General features: G+C 43.0%; 1 protein-coding gene across 27 annotated transcripts in view; it reads right to left on the bottom strand.

Moving 5' to 3' along the window:
* Positions 1-21,860, bottom strand: part of MICAL3 (microtubule associated monooxygenase, calponin and LIM domain containing 3) — a 218,919-nt gene that overhangs the window by 121,454 nt on the left and 75,605 nt on the right. For 26 of the 27 annotated variants that reach the window (XR_007406562.1, XM_049102770.1, XM_049102772.1 and 23 more), the window contains one exon: positions 451-792. Coding sequence is in view for 26 of the 27 variants with exons in the window: in XM_049102770.1 (XP_048958727.1) it covers positions 451-714 (264 nt within the window). In the remaining variant the exon portion in view is untranslated. Of the gene's footprint in view, positions 1-450; positions 793-19,906; positions 20,023-21,860 lie in introns of all 27 variants that reach the window. The other variant, XM_049102771.1, reaches the window with a different exon arrangement.

The following is a 21,860-nucleotide window of genomic DNA, read 5'->3' on the forward strand; positions in this document are numbered from 1 at the left end:
GTCACTGAGTATGGAGTGATGACTTTATAGAGATGACATGCCAGATGTTATGAAGCCATATTCAGATAGGATGCTAACAAGGCATGGCTACTTCTTTGCTAAGCCACCTGCACCCACCTAACAGTGTGAGATTCAAAATAGAGCCTCAGGGAGGAGAAAGTTCCTTGCCACTTGACTTCAGGGTTGTTCTTAAATAGATGAAACCCCGTTCAACATGTGAACACATGAAATAAGAACAGGGTCTGGGGCATGTAACAGTTGACTGAACACAGGTGATGGACCCACAGAGTTTGACTTTCTATCCTGGGTCTCAGCTAGACTCTGCCTAGTTCTCATGAATTATACCTTTACATAATCCCTTCTCCGGCCTACCCTTACTCATAATCTTTTCTTTTCTGGTTAAATCCTTAGGTCAGTGACCCCAAGGCCTGGGGTAAGCCAAATCCTTACCTTGGTGTTAGTGCAGGCTTTTCCCTTTTTGTAGTCTTTGTGGCTGCCCCGCTTGTCCAACTTTGCCCACAGAGCTTTGGCTTTCCAGTAGTTAAGCTTGGACTTGAGCTTGTGATAAAAGGAGCGGTAGTCCTTAGGCTTCAGTTCGAGGTGGTCACAGAGCTCTTGGAAAGCCTTGAGGGTCCCCTTGCAGGTGGTGGCCTGCACAAACCGGTCAAAGAGGACGTGAGCATGATTCACCGTCTCATTCTTACTGTCCTCCATGCTTCATCAACTCTCAGCAACCCCCAACAAAGGGGGCAGTGGGATGGCTGTTGATCCACCTGATTCTGTCACATTAATCTAGCAAAAATAAAGAGAAAGGAATGGTTAGCAAATCCAAATTTCTACCTACAAATATTTTCTAGGAGATATAACTCCTTTTCAAATGGAGTTCCGAAGTGTCATAGTCATTCATTCAACAAATGTATATCCTATACCTTCTAAAGCCAGGCACTGTCTGTGACACTGGGGATGGAAAGATGAGTAAAACAGTGTTTGCTTTCAAGAATCTTACAGTTTAGTGTGTGAGGCAGGCTGATGAACAGAATGTTAAACATAGTCTGGTAAGTGTCATTAGAGAGTGCGGCACAAGGAATTTGGGGACACAGAGGATGAGTATCTAATCATAGCGGGTCCTCGTTGAAGATAAACCTCTGAAAGGTGACAGCTAAGTCTTCCAGGGGAAATCAGTGTTAGCCAGAAAGCGAAGAAGTATAGAAAATGGGAAAGGAAAGAAAATACGAAGGCTTGTGAGTGACTCTTACAGATAGGAAACGCTCAAGAATAATTCTCAGGTTTCCAACTTAGGCAACTGAGTAAATGGTGACACCAAGCCAACGAATCAAAAATAGAGGAACTTATTTGTGAGGAGAGCATAGTGAATTCCCTTTTGGCTTGTTACATTTGAGCTGCCTTAACAGAGGTGCTCACCAGGCAGTCAGGCATGTATTTGAAGCTCAGGGGAGTAGCTAGGGACCTAGGCCCAGATTTGAGAGTCATTAGCATGCAGGTGGTAGCTGAACCTTCAAAAGCGGTATAGTCACACAAGGAGAGTCCATAGGAAGAGAGAGTTATGGGCCCTGGATGAGATCTGAGACTCATCAACTTGTAAGGAATTGGTAGAGAAAGATGAGCTCCTCTAAAAAGATTGTGAGGCACAGTGCAGAGAGGTCTGAAGAGAACCAAAGGGCAGTGTCACAGCAGTCTAAGAAAGCACAAAGTCCAGAAGTATCAAAGAAGTAGGGATTTAAAGGACTGAAAAAGTCTTGCTCCTGCATGTGATATATGGCAGGGTAGGAAGATTTTATAGCCATTTCATTTTGCCTACAAACATATTTGACAGTAATGATAATGTCTACACCTTCCACTTATCAAAAACATCTGTACTTCTACCATCCTATATGTGCTGGATAGAAGCTTTAAGATGGGACAAAGTGCCTTACATGCTTCTTAAATGTACTCACTCCCTTGGGTCTGTTTCATCATTTTTGTACCATGTTTCATGTATCCTCACTACTTAGAACTATTATTGGGAGTTGGTAGGCAAAGGACCGAAAGTGAACACTAAGGCATAGTAAGAATAGCGAAGCAGGTCAGAACAAGAAAATAAGCACTTGCAAGGCTCTGAGACTCCACCCCCATCTGTGAGCCAGATATTGGTGACATGACCCTGGACAAGTCATTCTGCCTCACCAGGCCTTCATTTTCCCTCTTGTAAGACAAGGAGATGACACTGGATGGTCTCTAAACTCCTCTTCTGATTCTGAAGTTCTCAGAGTTTAGTGCTGACAAAATCCTGATGGTCATAGTACTCACTTCCCGTGTTCTAGTCACCAATTTGCTACTAGTGTGACAACAGGACTGCACTGAAACTTCACCTTTAAGAGGACTTACTCTTGGAGATGGGAGGAAACAGAGGAAGGAGGTGTTGATAGAGGGTGGTTAGGAGGGCTGCAGAAGTAAGAAGTGACTCACTATGTAGTGAACCAACCCAAGAATACTGGGAGCCATCAAGCTGTATGTGCTGATAAAATCAATTCTCAAAAGAAGGCCCCAAGCTCTAGATTGACATAGAAGAGACCCAGGTTCTGTCCTGAAGCTCTTTCACTGGCTAAGTGTCTGTGCAAGAGAATCCTCCTCTGTGAAGTAGAAGTAACATCCTGCATCTCTCTACACCTCACCATGACACCATAAGGCCAAACCAAATCTACAGGTGACCTGTCTTAAGCTTCATGGGAGAAAGTAATAGAAAAAAGAACAAAGAACCAACATTTTCCCATTACATCAACAGACATAGCACTCTTCATACACTGTGGAGGCAGAGTTGAAGATGGTAACTCTTCACCTGGAACATACTGACGTGGCTTCTCATCTCAGATATATACTTACTCAACAGTCTCTCCTGGGTCTGGATATAAAAAATACACTGCTTTAAAAAAAAACCCACAGCTTGTCTCAATCGTCACATGGCCAAGAGTCCATCAAGAAATGGAATTAACTGGAATTGACCTCCAGTTTCCCCCAAAACAAAAGTTTATTCTAGGAAGTAGGAGGCAGCAAGAGGAAGATTGTAAAATTCCTAAAAAAGAGTCCACTTTTTCTCCCATTTGCCAAGGCTTATCTTAGAAATGGTATATAATCAAGAGATGTCTTGTAGGGGCGGAAAAAAACACGTTTATCCAAAGGCAGAAGGGTGACAGGTAACAATGGATAACTAGAAACAAAAGTCCCAGAGTGATTGTCTCTTGCCTTGTCTCTTGCCTTCCTTGTGTGGATTTCAGTGGCTTTGCTTTTTTGGCAAACAGACAGCATTCTGCAATCCTGACCCTGCATGCCTGACTTGTGTTCATAGTCGCCTTTGACTCCACCAGAGTCATAATGTTTGGAAAACTGAATACACCTGGGTCTGATTTCTCTGCCTCTTGTCAAAGAAGAAAATGATTTCTTTTTGTTCTTAAATAGCAGTCACCTTCCACTCCTTGCCAGGGTTTGGAAACTTGGAACCAGGAGGTTCTTGCTGAAACCAACACATTAAAAATCCTGCAACTGTGGGGCACCTGAGTGGCTCAGTTGGTTAAGTGTCTGACTCTTGGTTTCAGCTCAGGGTTGTGAGACTGAGCCTCCAGTTGGGCTCTGCGCTGAGTGTGGAGTCTGCTTGGGACTCTCCTTCTCCCACTGTCCCTCCCCCTGCTTGCATGCGCCCTTGCTCTCTCTACCTCAAATAAATAAAATCTTAAAAACAATAACAACAACCCTGCAACATTATCTCTAAAAGCCTTTTCCCTGTCATAATACCTGTTTTATGCTTACACCTCCCTAAATGTCTTGGGCATTTATTTTCAAAGAAAAATTCTGCTTTGTAGGCTAACACCCTCTTTGTTGGCTATAACCCACTGTGTGAAATACTTCCACAGAGCTATGAACCACCACAGAGCATTTCCAAATCAAACCCCACCAGAGATGAACACTTTCATCAATAACTGGCCCCCCAATCCTTCTGCTGACTTTCACATTAACAGGTTTTAGCCACATCTCCCAGACAACAGCAAAGAATCTTCCTCCAAGCAGTAGTCAAGTATTAAATGCCCAGTCTAAGGGATTTCAACCTGCAGGTCACTAATAACAACAGATAAACAGAGGTAAGTTGGTTCCTGGAACAATGTGACAGGCACCCAAGGTAAGAGTACACAAGATTAATTCCCCTGGGCTGCCTCACTTTTCCTACTTTGCAAGCCAAATGACCACATCAGGAAGACTCAAGCATCTCAAGTGCTACAGTATTATTCGGTAACTCTGCTGGACTGGGACTGTGTCATTTAGCAAGGGGAATCTGGCTTTCTGATTCATTCTGAGAGCGCTGGGGAGAACTGCAGAAGGACCATTCCTGTTATTGCCCTCATTTCCCTCATTCCTGAAGGTCAAACTGAGATCCTGCTCCTCCTGGCCTCTCCTGGAGCATTCTTGTGTGCCAAACATCCTAGTATCCTGGGAAAAATCAGTATTCATAATTACAGGAACCTAGAGGCCAGGAAACCTGGCCGGAAGGTGCCAAAAATCCTGGGGACTAAAAAGCCAAGGTATGGAAGGAAGGGAAAAGGGAAGTGACGAGTCCAAGGAGGGAAGAGGAAGAGGAGATGCCAGGTTTCCAGAGCACTGGTGCTTTTCTGCCAATGAACAATATCCCACATGTTTTGTCCCATGGCAGCTGACTGCTGACTCAAGCCTTGCACATTCCTTCGCTGTAGTAGAAAATGCTGGAGAGGCAGCCTATGAATTACAGGCAGGGACAGAGTCTATGTTTCTATTTACAACAAGAGTAAAAGGTTGTCACTGACTCATGGCTGGTTATGAGAACACTCAATCTCTACCTCCTAGAATAGGTGGATGATTATTTGCAGGTGGGGAGAACTGTTTTTAAAAATAGAAAAGTGAGGGGCACTCGGGTGGCTCAGTCAGTTAAGCGTCTGCCTTTGGCTCCGGTCATGATCTCGGGGTCCTGGGATCAAGTCCCAAGTTGAGCTCCCTGCTCAGCGGCGAGTCTGCTTCTCCCTCCCCCTGCTCTCGTGCTCTCTCTCTCTCTCTCTCTCACACACACACACACTCTCTCTCTCTCTCTCTCCCCCACTCTCTTTAAAAAAATAGAAAAGAGAAAGAGAAACAAAACCAGAAAATAGGAATTATAGTTAAAAGAGTATGAAACCAGGGGCACCAGGGGCTCAGTCAGTTAAGCAGACGTTTGATTTTGTCTCAGGTCATAATCTCAGGGTCATGAGACCCAGCCCCTCATCAGGCTCCACTCTGGGCATGGACTCTCTTTCCTTTTCCCTCTCTTAAATAAATAAATAGTATGAAACCAGAGTCAAGTTAAGTTAATTTTCTCCCTAGCCAGTGCACCATCAATATACCAGCAGATGTGCCAATCTCTGAATCTTATTAAGGAATCTAAGAGGTGCTTCTTTCCCTAGCCCATCCAGTCAGAATTGTGACTAGTTTAAACAGATCTTAGGAGTAAGTAGATCTACAGGAAGGCATGTTTTGGAATGTGATTAGGAGGAAACTTAGATGAAAAAGACACATCAGATTATAGAGATTCCTTTGTGTTTTGTCTCAGAAACAAGAGACCAAAGTCGCCAAATGTCTTGAGTTCTTGATCAGTCTTTCTACAACAAAGGCCACTCAGGCCACTATCATTTATGGATGGGAACACTGAGGCCCTCGCCTCAGGAGGCAGGAGATGACTGAACCAGCCAGCGTGGGAAGGAGACTCTTTGCTGCCTCCTACTGCTTCCCATCTCCAGCACCAGTGGCTTATCTCTCACAGTTGTATCTGGGGTTCTCTGGATACCTAGGAAGTGAGCCCAAAATAAAATAAGGAAAGCAGTCTTTCTCCTATATTCTTATTTCTGCACAATTCCATCCTCAGATCATTTCTGACTTCCCAACCTATTTAGCATCAAACAGACACTCAGTAAGATGCCAAGGACACAGAAAACCAGCCTCCACCCCTCCCCCTCTATGTCTCTCCTTGTTCCCTGAATCTGCTCTTTAGTTCCACTGTATTACTCATCTGCAATGGTCATTTCACAAAAACATTATCTAAATGGCTTTCTCCTTCACTAAGAGCTTCCTTAGGGCAGAGACCAGGTCTTTGTAGTTATAGACTGACCTGTAGTGGAAAACACGATGTTTCTTTGGAGCTGATGCAGACAACAGAATCCTCTCAAGGGATTCTATATGAGGGCCCAGAAGCCCCACAGTGGAAGGACCAGTCCTGGGAAAATGCACTGGCCTTGGCCTGTGTGGCTGGGGGAGGTAGAAGAGAACTGGATATATGTTACAGAGGAGACTTCTACTGTGCTACCAAAAAGTTGTATCTAAAAATGCAATGGTAAGACTGGATAGGGAGTGATGTCTTAAGAAGAGCCACTAGCAATAATGCAGCACTTTCCAAGTTATGGAAGCCACCCAAGTGTCCACCCATAGATAACTAGATCAAGAAGGTATGGGTACACATACAATGTTGTATAAAAAAAGAATGAAATCTTGCCATTTGCAACAACATAGATGATTCTAGAGAGTATAATGCTAAGTGAAACAAATCAGAGAAAAACAAATACCATATGATTGCATTCATATGTGGAATTTAAGAAACAAAGTGAAGAAAAAAAGACAAAAACAGACTCAAATACAGAAAACAAACTAGTGGTTGCTAGAAGGAACATGGGTGGGAGGATGGGTGAAACAGATAAAGGAAATTAAGAGGACACTTATCCTGATGACCACTAAGAAATGTCTAGAATTGCTGAATCATACTGTATACATGAAACTAATGTAACACTCTAGTTAATTATACTTAAATTAAAAAAAAATTTCCTGTTGTTCAATATACTGCATTCTAGATAATCCCTTAATGCTTAGATTTATTCATTTTCTCTAATCAGCTGTTTAGTTTTTAATTTCAACATTTTAATTTTTTTTAATTTTTAAAAAGATTTTGTTTATTTATTTGAAAAAGACAGAGAGAGAGAGAGTGAGATTGCAAGAGCAGAAAGAGGGAGAAACAGACTCCCTGCTGAGCAGGGAGCCCAATGCAGGGCTCGACCGCAGGACCCTGAGATCATAACCTGAGTAGAAGGCAGACGCTTAAGTTGACTGAGGCACCCTGGTTCCCCTAACTTCAACATTTTTAGATCTCATTTCCGAAAGTTTTCTCATATTTTTCTGCCCATTTTTTATAGTCTCTTGCTCTAAAAACCAGTATTTGTTCAGTTTTTTGTTTATAAAGTATATTAAACTAAGTTATATTATACTCTATTACAATTCCTCAGTTTGTATATTTATAATGTTTTTTCTATTGACTGTTGCTCATGTTTTTATTATGTTTAGTAATATTTGTTTCCCCAGAAGGGAGGTGGGTGAGGAGATGGGGAAGTTGGAGACGAGGATTAAAGAGCACATTTACCATGATGAAAAAAAATAATAATAAAATAGATAGGAGGGGCACCTGGGTAGCTGAGTGGGCTAAGTGTCTGCCTTCAGCTCAGGTCGTGACCCTGAGGCCCTGGGATAGAGCCCCATATCAGGCATCCTACTCAGGGGGGGAGCCTGCTTCTCGTTCTGACCCTCCCCACTGTTCATACTCATGCATTCTCTTTCTCTCCTTGTCTCAAATGAATTAAATATCTTTAAAAATAAAATACAAAAAAAAAAAGAATTTTAAAAAATGTTTAATTTTAAAAAATGTAGCACTTTTGTTATGAATTCTCATACCACCTTATCCTTGGCTCTGGAATGACTCTCTCTAGAGGGATCTGAGAAAGAGCCTAGACGACATGATCTCTGTGCTCTCTTCTAAGTCTCCAATTCTGAAAGACATTGTTATGGCCCTAACCTCTATGTTATATCTTATCTAGCTTTTTATTCTACACCAGAAAGACAAGGAGTCAAAAAGAACAGTGTCCCCCTCCAACCAACAATGAACAGTATCAGAGGCCAGTCTCTTATAAATAGCTTGATCATCTATAAAATGAAGTCATACCCACTGGATCACAGAGCTTTGCAGGAACTGAAGTAATGAATGTAAATGGTTAGCAGTGCAGCACAAAGCAGGACCCTCTAAGTGGCAGCAGTTATTAACTATTACTATTATGATCCTGGCAACAAATGGTTATACTCAGGCTAAATAAACGGCTTGTACAACAGAACGAGAGTGCTCAAATAGCTTTGTTTTTTTTTGAAAGAAAAACATTTCAAAACTGTCTTTGTTCTATCATCAGCCTATGTACCCTCTCCATTCCATCTGTTCCAGAAGGTGTGATAGTGGCATTGGTAGAGAGCTAAAGGAATAAGATTTGTGTAAGCTCCTGCCAAACTTAGATATTAAAACAAGAAAGACAGACTTCCATCTTGTTTAAAAAACGCAGACTTCCATCAATAATGGTAAAAACAGCTAAGGTGCTAAATGAATAGTTACTAGCTGTCCACCTCAGTCCTATAAGGTAGACTCTCTTCCCTCCATCTGCAGATGGGGAACACTTCAGGCTTGAAGGGCAGATGGCCAGAAAGCAATGCTGCCATGTGTTGCATCCAGAGGTGTCGACCTCAGAGCCCGAAGCGGAGCCCGAAGCCTCCCTGTTACCAAAGACCACCTGAGAGTCTAGCTTGAGAATTCCAGGCTCATCAGAATGCTCGTCCTGTCCCCCGCCGCCCAAGGGGCAGAACCGCGGGTGTCCACACAGACCACACACAGACCCCATCTGCTACAAAGGTCCCTGCCCAGCTACCCACAGACACGCGGCTCTGAGTACACTTAGTAAGGATACACAACGTGGGATTCTTTTCCTTCTCACATGTTATCACTGTATCTACTCCTTTGAACTGGAGCCCTTTCACAAATGGAAGCGAGGGCAGTCTGCTCTCACAGGAACTCTTTCCACTGGCTGCCGAAGGGCTAGGCGACTAAAATAGTACCAGCAGGGTTCTTATCAGTCTGCATTCTTCAGTGGCTCTAGCAACCCCACCAACAGCAATACCTCTGAGGAGTCCGTTACAAAGAATTTCTGAATCATCAAATGCCATCCCATGCACTGTAAGAATCAGGACAGGACAGGAGGTGAGCCTCAGCCCACCCACTACCAAGAGTCCAGCACCGAGTGACAAAGACACCGAGAAATCAACACCTTCTTGCCCCCATAACCTGAGAGCACTGCCATGCCCCAGGCTCTCCTGGTGATGAAGGGCCTCTGACCAGGAGAAAAGTTCACTGAGGTCGTGGCAAAGCACAACCCAAATGCTGTTCCTCGCACAGGGGTGGGCTCCCATTGGTTTTGCTCAGTACCGTGTACCAGTTCTAGGCGCACAACAGATGATCAACGAGGTTTGCCGACTAAAGGGTTACCAGGCCACGAATACCTGTGCAGACTCAGGAAGTGGTCTGGCTAACAGCTGTGTGACATGGCAGGCAGGGCTACTGCAGCACAGCCTCTGAGAACAGCAACACCCTGGTGGTCCAGAAGGACGGAAACACCCCCATGAAGATGACTGTAGAGCTGTTGGGGAAAACTGAGGTCCATAAAGGCACACACTCTTTCACATCTTAATGGTCTCCCTCTCCTAGGGGCACACCCGCAGCCGAAGCATTCCCAGAACATACAGACAACTGACAAGAGATTAACCTGGAACAGAATTTAGGGTTTCTCACTTGTCCAGTCTGCCTACTACCAGTTGTCATGAATCACAAAATACACAATGGTCAAGGCTGGGTAGGATCTGAAAGATCATCTCATCTAGGCAGCCATACCACATTTGCATCTTCTTTTTTTTTTTTTTTTCACATTTGCATCTTCTATATATCATCCACAACACACGAATACCTCCAATGCCAGGCAACTTTCTACCTTAGGAAGCAGTCTTCCCCATCTTTGATCAGCTTGAAATGCTAATTTCCCAAGGACTCAATTTCTATGCAGAAGACCAAAACCATTCTGCCCCAAGATTTTTACCTGGTGGTCCAAAATAACACCTCTTAGAAGTATCCAGAGAATTAGTTCCTCTCTTTTACCTAACAATCTTCCAAATATTTGCTATCTATACATTCTCCTTAGTTCTTTTAACCATTTTTATTTTGACATGGTTTTCAGTTTCTCTACCTTCTTTAGCTGCTATCATTAATGTCTATACCCATCTCATCTGCCTTTCTTCCTGTGACAGTGAACAGACAACTATCCACATGCCTACCTGAAGCAACCCTCCACCCATGCACCCAATCCAATCCCCTCCTCAGCTGTAATGCCTCCTACACTGGTCCCTCTCTCCTGCACCAAGCCCCTCCCCCAAACTGAATGATTTCCATTACTGTAATATACCTCTCTTCTCTAAAAACCCTGTCCTGTCCCCATCTCCTCTGACTAGCTTACTCCACTCTTAGGAAAAATGGTTTGTGGTTACAATTTTCTCTTCTCTTTTGAACCTACAGCAATTAGCTTCATCCCCACCACTTCACAGAAACGTCTCATCAAGGACATGCATCATCTCCATACTTTCAAATCTTACAGTCAGTTTTCAATCCTAGTTTCTTCAACCTATCTGCAGCACTGAGTCATAGCTGATCACCCCCTCTTCTTTGCCTCTAGGACATCACTCTTTTTGGTCTCCTCTTGCCTCACTAGCCACTTCCCCGTGTCCTCTACTGGTCCCTCACACATCAAGTTGGCTGCAACTTGAAATGGCCACAGGATCAGTTAGTCTTTGGGTACTCTTCTCAATCTACATCTACTTCCTAAACATCAGTAGCTTTAAAAATTTTTAATTGTACACACATTCTCTCTATATGTTTATATAATTTTTAAAAGACTTTCACAAAATTTACCCTTACTATTGAGATATTGTCTTCTATTTCATTAAAAAAAAAAATTGCTGATCTCTGTTGTATTGATTTCATGACACAATCCACTCTGAAAATCCTCTAGTCCCCTGGCTTCAAGCACCATTTTATAGCAGAGATAGTGGGTGGTGCTCCAATATTTATTTTCTCTCTTCTGAACTTGTATTACCAATTATTTATTTGACATTTCTACCTGGATATTTGACAGTCCTCTCAAACTTACATACACAAAATCAAGCTCTTGGTTCCCATTCCTACCCTCAGCCTGCTTCTTCCTTAGTATTCTGCATCTTGGCAAATGATACCATTATCCACCACTCAATCCAAAAACCTTGTAATTATCCTAACTTCTGTCACATCTCATGGTCAATTCCTTGGTAATTTCAGTCTATCATCAAAATACAGCCAAAAGCCAACTACTTTTCACCATCTCTTCTTCTAACACCTTCGTCAAAGTCATTATCATCATTTACTTGGATTACTACAATTGCCTCTCTCCGTGTGCACTGTTCAAATCCCACTCCAACCACAAATACTTTCTATATAGCAGCCCTAGCATTCACTTAAATGTTAGTCAAATCAGGTGATATACTCTGCTCAAATGCTCCAAAGGCTTCCCACCTCATAGTTAAATCCAAAGTCCTGCAATGACCTATAAGGCCTCAAGTGACCTGCCTCCACTTCCATATGTCCCTGTTTATGTCCTACCACTGTCCCCTATGCTCCTTAGGCTCGAGCCAGACTGGCCCCTTCCTGTTCTTCATGCACCCTCCACAGACTGCCCTCCAGAGTCTCAGCTCTTGCTTGCTCCTCTGCCTGATGCTCTCCACCCAGACAGCTACATGGTTTCTTCCTCATTTTCTTCGGATCTTTGCTCAAATACTACCTTATTAGTCAAACCTTTTCTGACCACCTACACGAAAAAGCACCAGTTTCCTATCACCGTTTAGCCCCCTCACCTTGCTTTATTTTTTGTCTGGTATTTGTTATCACTTGATACAGTATGTGATTTACTTGCTTATTGTCTATCTCCTCCAGCAGAATGTAGGCCCAACTAAAAAAAGGAAAGAGCCTGACTGAAATGTACACTCAACTGCTGACATACACTTTATAGGACAACTCCAAATTCTTATTATTGATGTGTTGTTTCTAAAATATGTCTTCCTCACCCTGTATTTATGTGCTTTGCTTTCAGGACCCATCAGGGCCTTTTAACTATTTTCACTAAATTTCATCTTGTTTGACTCGCCAGAGCCATGGCTATAGCTCTCATCTTAGGGAAAAAGCAAATATTTTTACAATGGCCTACAAGGCCTTGTAACAGTATTTCACAAAATTTTGGTCTTAGGGTTCCATTATACTCTTAAAAATATGAGGGCCCCCCCAAAAAAAATTTAAAAAAAATATGAGGGCCCAAAGGTCTGTCTATATTTAAGGTATTTGAGGTTAAAAGAGAAAAAAATTTCAAAATTTATTAGTTCGTTTAAAAATAACAATCCATTACATAGCCACATAATTAACATATTTTATGAAAAACAAAAATATTTTCCAAAACAAAACTTAGAAGAGTGATGTTTTACATTTTTGCAAATCTCCCTAATGTCTGTCTTACAAAGACAGCTGGATTCCCATATCTGCTTTCTGCATTCCATCTGTTGCAACACAGACATATCATGTCGCCACCAGAAAACTCTACTATACAGTCATGAGTATAAAGGAGTGGAAAAAAGGGCAAATAACATCATCTTAGTATTACTGTGCAAGTAGTTTTCACCTAATGGACACCCTTAAAAGGTCTCAGGAGTCCTGAAAGACCTGCAGCCCATACACACCTTACCCCTCTCCTATCCCCCTATTGCCATCCATCTGACACATTCCCTCAGCCAGACTGGCCTCTCCTCTGTTCCTCATACACCCCAGACACACATCTCAGCCTCTGCACTGGCTGCTCTCTTTGTCTGAAATACTCTTCCCTCAGATCATTTATGCATTCAAAAAATATTAAGCATGTATTATGTGTTGAGTACTTTCCTAGGTTCTTGAAACAATCCAGTGAACAGAGAGGCAAAAAACTCTCTGCCTTCAAGGACAGAAGCCTTCTCATGGAGCTGACATGAGCACGATTTACTCTCTCACTACCCTTGGGTATTTATCCAAATGTCACCTTTTTAGTGTGGCCTTCCCTCACCACGTTAGTTAAAACTGACTCCCCATTCTGCTTATCCTCTTTCCCTGGTCTTTGCTGAAGCACTCACCACAACTTGACATACTATAAATGTCATTTATTTACTGTCTGTCTTCCTCTCTGGAATGTAAGCTCTATGAAGGTAAGAATTGTTGCCAATTTGTTTGCTGCTGTATTATTGTGCCTAGGACAGTTCCTGGTTCAACAGCAGATGCACAATAATTACCTCTTATATGAATAAGTGGATAGGTTCATAATCTTCTCCAACCTGCCCAGACATCTGGGGATTCAGGCAGAATTCTATTAGGATTTGAGACACAAATCGTATCAAATGAAAACAGATGGAGTATCTTTAGGCAAGTGCCATCAGGCTGGGAGAAAGAATATACATACAGGGAAATCCAGATGGTTCCTACCCTCTGGTCTGCTGGGTCATCTGGTACTTCTCCATGACCACGAGCTACTCTAGACCTGCCTTATACATGCTCTGCCCAGCAGGCCACTGCACCCAATTCGGACCTGCGAGCAGGACAGGAGCCAAACCTGGAGGCAGCTCTGTTATCAAAAGCCAAATAAATAGGTTTAAAGTAACTGTCCCCTAAAAAAGAAACTGGATTCCAGAAAAGAGTGGTATCAATGTCATGAAATGCTATATAACAGCCCCCGGCCCACTTCCCTAGATAGGTAAGTGAAGGACCCATAATATTTCTAAATCCAAGTTATGTATTTTAAAAATCTGCATCAGAAAAACACAAACCTATGTTAAGCCGACAGTGTCTGAAAAGGCAGCACTTTCTCATTTAAGGCAGGATGACAAAGGGTTACTGTGTGTTTCACTATTCACCAGCTTCTGATAAGGCTGCCCAGAGATTAGGTAGAGAGACAGGGAGCCAAATAGAGAAAACTAGACACTTAAAATTCCAGCTTCAAAAGTGGAATGGGAATGGGCTGTTGTTCAGAAAATAAGTTTTCTGAACTGTTGGGAGAGGGGGAAAAAAAGTCAGCAGTGCAGACTGATGTGGCCATATCATACCATCAACTCCAACCACGGGCGGGGGCGGGGTGAGGGGCTCAATCCTACCCAGCAATTCTTTCATGGAACCCACCACACTGGTTTCTGTACCCTTGGCTGTGTTCTCAGGTCTCCTACTCCATGCCACCCTTCCACTCTTCATGCTCTTGCCTCTCACTTGGTCAATAAGAGAGTAAGGATGCCCTCACCATCCTGCTCCCCCATCTCAGAGAAAGATCCCATCAGCCGGAGGCTGTCCATCCCATCCACATGATTCTCCTCTGAATCTAGCTCCATCTACTAGCGTAAACTTTTCCCCCATTTTAACCATTTGTAAGTGTACCGTTTGGTGGCATTAAGTACATTCATGTGTTGTATAACCATTACCACCATCTATCTACCATACATTTTAAAATGTCTTCATTAGCAGCTTACTTCTCCTTTAGCCTGCCAATATGCTGGCAGGATATCTTAAATACATCTTAAACACACACACACACACACACACACACACACACCACTAAACCTGTACATCCTTCAACCTACCAACCTCTCCCTCTTGCTTTCACAACTGAGCTTCCCCAAAGAGCAGTCTACTCTTCTGCCACCACTTTATGACCTCTTAATGACTCTTCTGTCCATCTTTTCATTCCTTCTCCAATCTGGCTTCTATCTCCATCACTCCAGTGAGGTTGCTGATGGCTTCCTAATTGTGAAAGGCTCAGACACTTTAATCCTTATCTTACTTGTTCCCTCTCAGTGGCTCTTCCTAGAAACTGCCCCTCCCTTGGCTTTTTCTCCTGCTTCTCCTACTATTATACTCATTGCTGCTCAGCTCCTGCAAGTGGCTTCAGTGATTTCATCTGCCCCTGTCTTTCATAAAATAGGTGACCCCTAAACTTTTCTTTTTTGTGACCTTGCTCCTGAGGTCTACATGTTACTAAGCCTCTTCACCTCGATATCTCATATTACCTCAGACTGAGACGTCCCAAATTTCTGTTCTCTTCCCCCAACTCACACTCTCTTACATAGTCTAATGCCACCACCAGCCACCAACCAAATGGAAATGTGGGGTCATCTCAGACCCACCTCTGACATCACCTGTTAATCCAATCAACCAAAAGCAAAGTCCCGCTGATTCTAACTCTCTAGTATTTCTATTTATAGAGTTCATTTTTACCACCCTTGTCTTGGTAAAAGCACCCACAATTTCTAGCTTGGACTATATTACAACAGCCTTTTAATCTTTTTAAAAAAAGATTGCATTTATTTATTTGAAGACAGAGAAAGCACTTGAGAGAGGGAGAGAGAGCAAGAGTATGCACACACACGTGCACACACACACACAGAGGAACATGAACACAGCAAGGGGATGGGGCAGGAGAGGGAGAAGCAGGCTCCCCGCTGAGCAGGGAGCACAACACGGGGCTCCATCCCAGGAACCCGGGATCATGACCTGAGTAGAAGGTAGATAGATGCTTAATCAACCAAACCACTCAGGTGCCCCAGCCTTTTAATCTTTTTTTTTTTTTTTTTTTTTTTTAGTTTATTCATGAAAGACAGAGAGAGAGAGAGAGAGAGAGAGAGAGAGAGGCAGAGACACAGGCAGAGGGAGAAGCAGGCTCCATGCAGGGAGCCCGACATGGGACTTGATCCAGGGTCTCTAGGACCACACCCTGGGCTGAAGGTGGCGCTAAACCTCTGAGCCACTCAGGCATCCCTGTACCATACCCTTACAAGTCTCTTCAGCTTTGTTCATGTCTTTTCTCTCTGTCCACTTGAAATTACCCCACCTACCTGAAACTCCTGCCAAAGTTAGTCACCTCCTCCTCTGAGTTTCTTCTCACCTTGGTACATACCTCCCTTTCAACACTTACCATTCTGGAATTATGTCCATTTCTGTCTACCCGTTACTCATGTGATGCTAGTTAGTAGGAAGAACAGTTCATTTTTATACTTGCACTTAGTACACATGTTAGTGGAAAAGCAGATGCCAAGAAAGAAGGAAAAAGATAAATGAAAGGCTTGCTTGGGCCACAATGCTCAGCGTCACAGAAGTATAGAAAAGGAGAAGAGGTATTTGTGAACAATTACTTTGTCATTAACTTGTTGATTTAGGGTGTGAGAGAAAGACAAGGAACTGGCCAAAGCTGAGTTCCTTAAGGCATCTCTGGACAGTTCCAGATTATAAAAAGGACAACTGCTTTCAATTCACATTCCAGGATATTTGCCTTTTTAAGATGTCAAATGATCTCTAAGTCACTGAAGAAGCTTCCAAAGTTAGAAAGTCTTTTTTTTTTTTTTAAAGATTTTATTTATTTATTTATTTACGAGAGAGAGAGAGAGAGAGAGAGAGAGAGAGAGAGAGAGATTGGGAGGGGCACAGAGACACAGGCAGAGGGAGAAGCAGGCATGATGTAGGACTCGATCCCGGGATTCCAGGATCACGCCCCAGGCCTGAAGCCAGGCACTAAACCGCTGAGCCACCCAGGAATCCCCCCAAAGTTAGAAAGTCTAAAGAAAAAACATCCACCAGATACCCCCCAGTGGTTCTTGGAGACAGGAAGGAGAAAAGACCGGAGAGACTTGAAGCAAGCTAAGCAGGCACTCTTCTGAGAAGAGTGGCTGTAACACAGGAGCGGTAAAACAAAGCTGTTTCAGGAGGCTGACAGCTAACAAAGGAAAGCGGTCTTAATTCCCCAGTAAGGTAGATGTGCCCCCTCTACCTCAGCTTTATGCGCCAAAGAACCAACTCGATCTACCTGGGCTCCAAGGCCGTGTTTTTTTCAACCACTTTCATAGAAAAAACTTCAGTTGTTCTCTCCAAGGCAGAAATAAACTGAGAGGGCTAATCTTAAACCAGCTCCATAGAATATACTTTCCCTTCTGAATTAGCTTGAAAGGGTATGGGACTTAGGCATAATTTCCCCAGTGAAACAGCAGTCTTCTCTGTATCAAATGTTCAAGGCCAAGCCCTCACTCTACTCTGATTCCTGCTGAGCTGTGACATCAGATAATCACTCCCATAGTTACATCTCTAACTCCTTCACATGGGGAAGAGTCCATCTGGTTAGAAATGAAACATCTAAAGAAAGAGAATAACAACAAGCTTTTCTTTTTTATGTTTAAGGAATATTAAAAACTCCCCCATGCTACACTCTGGCAGGCTCTTGAACGTGTACAGCCCAGAACTTCTCCCTACTTGTACCACATCCTGCTCTTGGGGATGACCCTTCACCCTGGCTGGGGGGTTTGGGGGGGTTGCTAAAGTACTGCCAAAACACTAGTTTCCCTTCTCCCAAAGACCAAACATCAAAACCAACTGCCCTGAGACCTCTGAGCTACAAAACCCCACCTACTCAGGGCTAATAGCTAGCAACCTACCAAAGTGCTTCTAGAGAAGACTAATTAACCTTTACTTATTTCAGTGCCAATGAGTTTAGGTGATATGATCCTGAAAGGGCCTAAACACTATATTCCCCAACTTTTCCTGTCCTAAAATGCCAACACATGATGGCCAAGAGACCCAGTGCTGCCACCAGGCACCCTTCTCTGGCGGCAGCAGCACAGTATCAGGCTACAAGCTGCTCCTCGCTCACCACTTGATTTCCTAAAACCCTTGCCTAATTTATTACAAACACAGAACAGCTGCTAATTGACCTGCTGGCTCTGGTCCACAGGTGAGCACTTTGGCTTGCTCCATGGACTGAAATCTAAAATCTGAGAGAACCCAAAAGCTCCCTAGGGGCTACTATAAAGTATTACTGCTTGATCCTCTCACCATTGTGGCTTAGGCAGGTCCAACTCCAGGGAAGCTATACTTAGGAAGAAGGCAACCAAGGATGCCACCTGCCCTTTCACCAACTGGAAGACTTCTTGCCTGTGGCCATGAGTCAAGGCCGCTCAGTACCAAGCACTACAAGCTGAGGTAGGTGCATCTCACCCTCTAAGGTTCCTCTTTTGAGTATTAAGTCTACCACCTTTAGAAATATCACTTACTTTGGGACAGAAAAAAATGAATGCATTCTAACTTAAATACATATGCGATCCAAATACTGGGCATAACAGACATAAAGACTTTGCGTTAAAAGTCCCTTAACTAAGCCATCTTGTATTTCGGAAGGCCCCTGACTGGAAGCCTCAGAGCACCTCTAAGTACAGTGTGATACCCTCTAGAGTTCAAGAATTTTCACACTGGGATGACATCAAAATGGCAACCTGTCTTTGTGCTCTGGCTGCCCATCTCCTGTGGGGCACTTTAACCTACTTGTTCGTATTAAAGCCTCAATACCTGCTAGTGACAGTGAAGGTAGGCAAGATCACTGCCATATACTTATAGCTCCCAAAGAGAAAGTCAATAATAAGATGGTGAACCAAACTTGACTGCAATCCAACTGGTAGAGTGGCATTTGGGGTGAAGGCAGGAAAATGTTTTTTAGTATAGGTGCTGCCGAAGTGAGCACAGGAACACGTTTTTACCTCATTTTCAATCATCTAGACAATTTGGGGGAAGAACGCAGAAGAGAATAAAGAGGTTACAGAATACATAAGACAACTAGAATCATTACTTAACCTCTTCTCCCACTGAATGTTCAAATGAAACTGCTGAAAAATGTCCATTCTGCAAGATTCTAGTTTCAATGAAATATCCTACTTACCTTGTAACCTGGGTGTTAACAGAGCATTAAGACCGCCAAACAGCAAGGGAAAATAAGAGGCACTGGATTAGAATAAGCCACAAACTGTATAACTGGCCTCTGGGAGAGCCTGAGCTTCTCACCTTTTAGCCTCACAAAAGAAACAGAACTGGTTGGTAGTCCAACCAGGTTAGGTACTGGATACATGAGGCAGAGCAGGTGGAGAGGAGCCAGGTGAGAGCTACAAACTGGGCCAATTTCTGGATGGAACTGAAGGACTTGGCCAAGAGCCATAAGGACTTTGAGGAGGGCTCTGGTTGCCCAAAAAGAGTAGCACTTAGGCAGGACAAACAGTTGCAGTGCTTACGATTGGAGAGGATGTTTTTTCAAACAGATTTGGTGAGAACTTACACTCAGAATTACCTCTTTTCATGTACAACGATTTTTAGTAAATTTATCAAGTTCTGCAACCATCACCACTAAATCTAGTTTCAGAATATTTCCACCTCTTCAGAGGGTTTTTTTTTTAAGATTTTATTTATTCATTCATGAGAGACACAGAGAAAGAGAAAGAGAAAGAGAAAGAGAGAGAAAGAGAAAGAGAAAGAGAGAGAGAGAAAGAGAAAGAGAGAGAGAGAGAGAGGCAGGCAGAGACATTGGTTTGTTTCAGCATAATGTTTTCAAATGTTTACCAACATTGCAGCATGTACCAGAACTCTATTCCTTTTTATGGCTGAAGAATATTCCACTGCCTGTATATATCCACCCATCAAGAGAACAACTTGGGTTGTTTCTATCTTTTGATTATTATCAATAATGCAGCTATGAACATGGGTGTACAAGTTTACAGGCCCTGTCTCAAGTCTGAAATCCCAATTCACATACCATTTCTTCCAAAGTGATCTTTCTAAACAAATCTAATCATGTCACTCTCCTGTTTACACACTCTGGAAGATACCATTTTGTTGAGAGACTAACCTGCTTGACTGCCAGCCCATGCTGGCACCTGCCTCACCCCCATCCTCATCACTCTTTCTACCTCCCATCATGCGCCCCATTCTTCAGCCACTTACAACTGCTGGCTCCAGGAACATTTTGTTTTCACAGCTTACGGTGCGCTTGCTCACCCATGCATACACATTCAACCTCCTTCAATCTTTAAACCAAGGTAGATGATGAATATGAACCTACTCACTCACCAGGGCTTCAGCTTCATATGTTCTCTGAGTGCTTCTCTAGCCAACTTTGTTCTTCCCTTCTTCCTCAGTACAGATCTCCTCTGTGGGTCAAATACCTCTCACTGGACTCTGTGCTCCTAGAACACAGCACATTTCATAGCCAGGTTCCTATCCCCAGCTTCTAGCTGAGTCAGATCCACAACAAACATTCAAACCTTATGGAGTGAATTACAGTTTTGGTTTGTATATATTTTCAGTGCTCAAGATAAACTGTATTTTTAAAAAGCAGTAAAAATATTTGTGGGCCCAATATTTTATTTTTAAACCACATGTAGTTTGGGTTGCTAACTTCTAATACTGCACTGTATTAATTCCCTAAGAAAAGAGTAATAAATAACCACATTTTTTCAAAGGCTTCCCTCTTCAAACATGCCTAACATCCACATATTCACTGCTTCAGGAGGAACATGCCTCCTTAAGGCCAGAGGGCTACTTGTAACTGAGAAAAGGCTCATATCCAGAAGATGTGAAGGATTTGAACAAACCAATAAGAAAGATGTAGATACCCAATGAAGAATGAGCACAAGATCTGACCAGGTATTTCACAAAAGAAGACCTCCAAATTGCCAAAAAACATCTAGAGAACAGGTGCCCCAAATCATTAGTTATCAGGAAAGTGTCAAGCAAAACCACAAGATACTATTACATAACCATTAGAATGACTAAATGGAACGCCTGGAACTCTCAGACATTCTGTAAACAGGCACAACCACCTTACAAACTGTTCAGCAGTAGTTCCTGCAGCTAAACTTAAATGTAACCATAAGGCTCAGAAATCCTATTCTTATAGATATATCCAAAAGAAAGAAAATGTCTATGTAGATCAAAAGATAAATACAAGAATGTTTATAGCAGCTTTATTCATAATACTCCCAAACTGGAAACAACCCAAATGACCAAAAATAGCAAAATGAGAAATAAGCAAGCAATTTATACTCCTATAATGAAACACTATACAGCAATGAAAAAGAACAAACCACTGCAACATGCAGCAATAAAGATGAATGCACACATCAATGGTGAGCAAAGAAGGCACACACAACAAACAGATCATATTGCATGACTCCATTTATGTAACAATCACAAGCAAATGAATTCAAATCTATGGTGCAGAAGTCAGTCAAAATAATGATTGGGAGTGGCAGAATGGAGTTATCGTCTGGGAAAGGGCAAGAGGGGGCCCTTGGGATCCTGATCTGGACAGTGCTGTGTCAGCTTGCTCAAGCTGGGAACTATGTTCCCCAGAATCCCCAGTTAGGGTTTCCAGTTAGAGCTGGCCAAAAAAGGAATTTGTATGAGCTTTGGAAAATGGAAATAAATTAGTGGCCATTACTCTCTGAGGGTCTTGGCAGTCAAATATGGTAATAGAGACAGCGATGCCTGACAGATTCCAACAGGTCCTTGTTTTCCCTCACACTACACTGCTCTTCCATCTCACTGCTGACCCACTGACCCAGCAACAGCCACAGGCCCACGACCAGACACTTGGCTATGGACCAGAATGGACAGTAGCTGCCCAGAAGCAACAGCTTCCCACAGTGCTCTCCAGGAGCTTCCCTTTGGTGGCCCTGCTCCAGAAATGGCCATGGCAGGCTTCTCGGACTTCTCTGTAGCCTCTGTCTTGTCCCCTCATCCTGATACTTCAGGCAGACTGTTTAGTGACTCTTCTCTGACTCCAACACCCCAATCTGGACCTTCACTTTCCCAGTTCCTCCCTCAATTCTGTAAGGTCTAATAAATCCTTTATCCCCAAAATTCATACTGGCTCAGATACATACAAATGTTTATACATATAAAAATTTTTGTTTCGGGGCACCTGAGTGGCTCAGTCGGTTAAACATCTGCCTTAGGCTCAGGTCATAACCCCAGGGTCCTGGGATTGAGCCCCACTTTGGGCTCCCTGCTCAGTGGGGAG

Source organism: Canis lupus, chromosome 27 (genome assembly GCF_003254725.2).
Source record: "Canis lupus dingo isolate Sandy chromosome 27, ASM325472v2, whole genome shotgun sequence".
Taxonomy (NCBI): domain Eukaryota; kingdom Metazoa; phylum Chordata; class Mammalia; order Carnivora; family Canidae; genus Canis; species Canis lupus.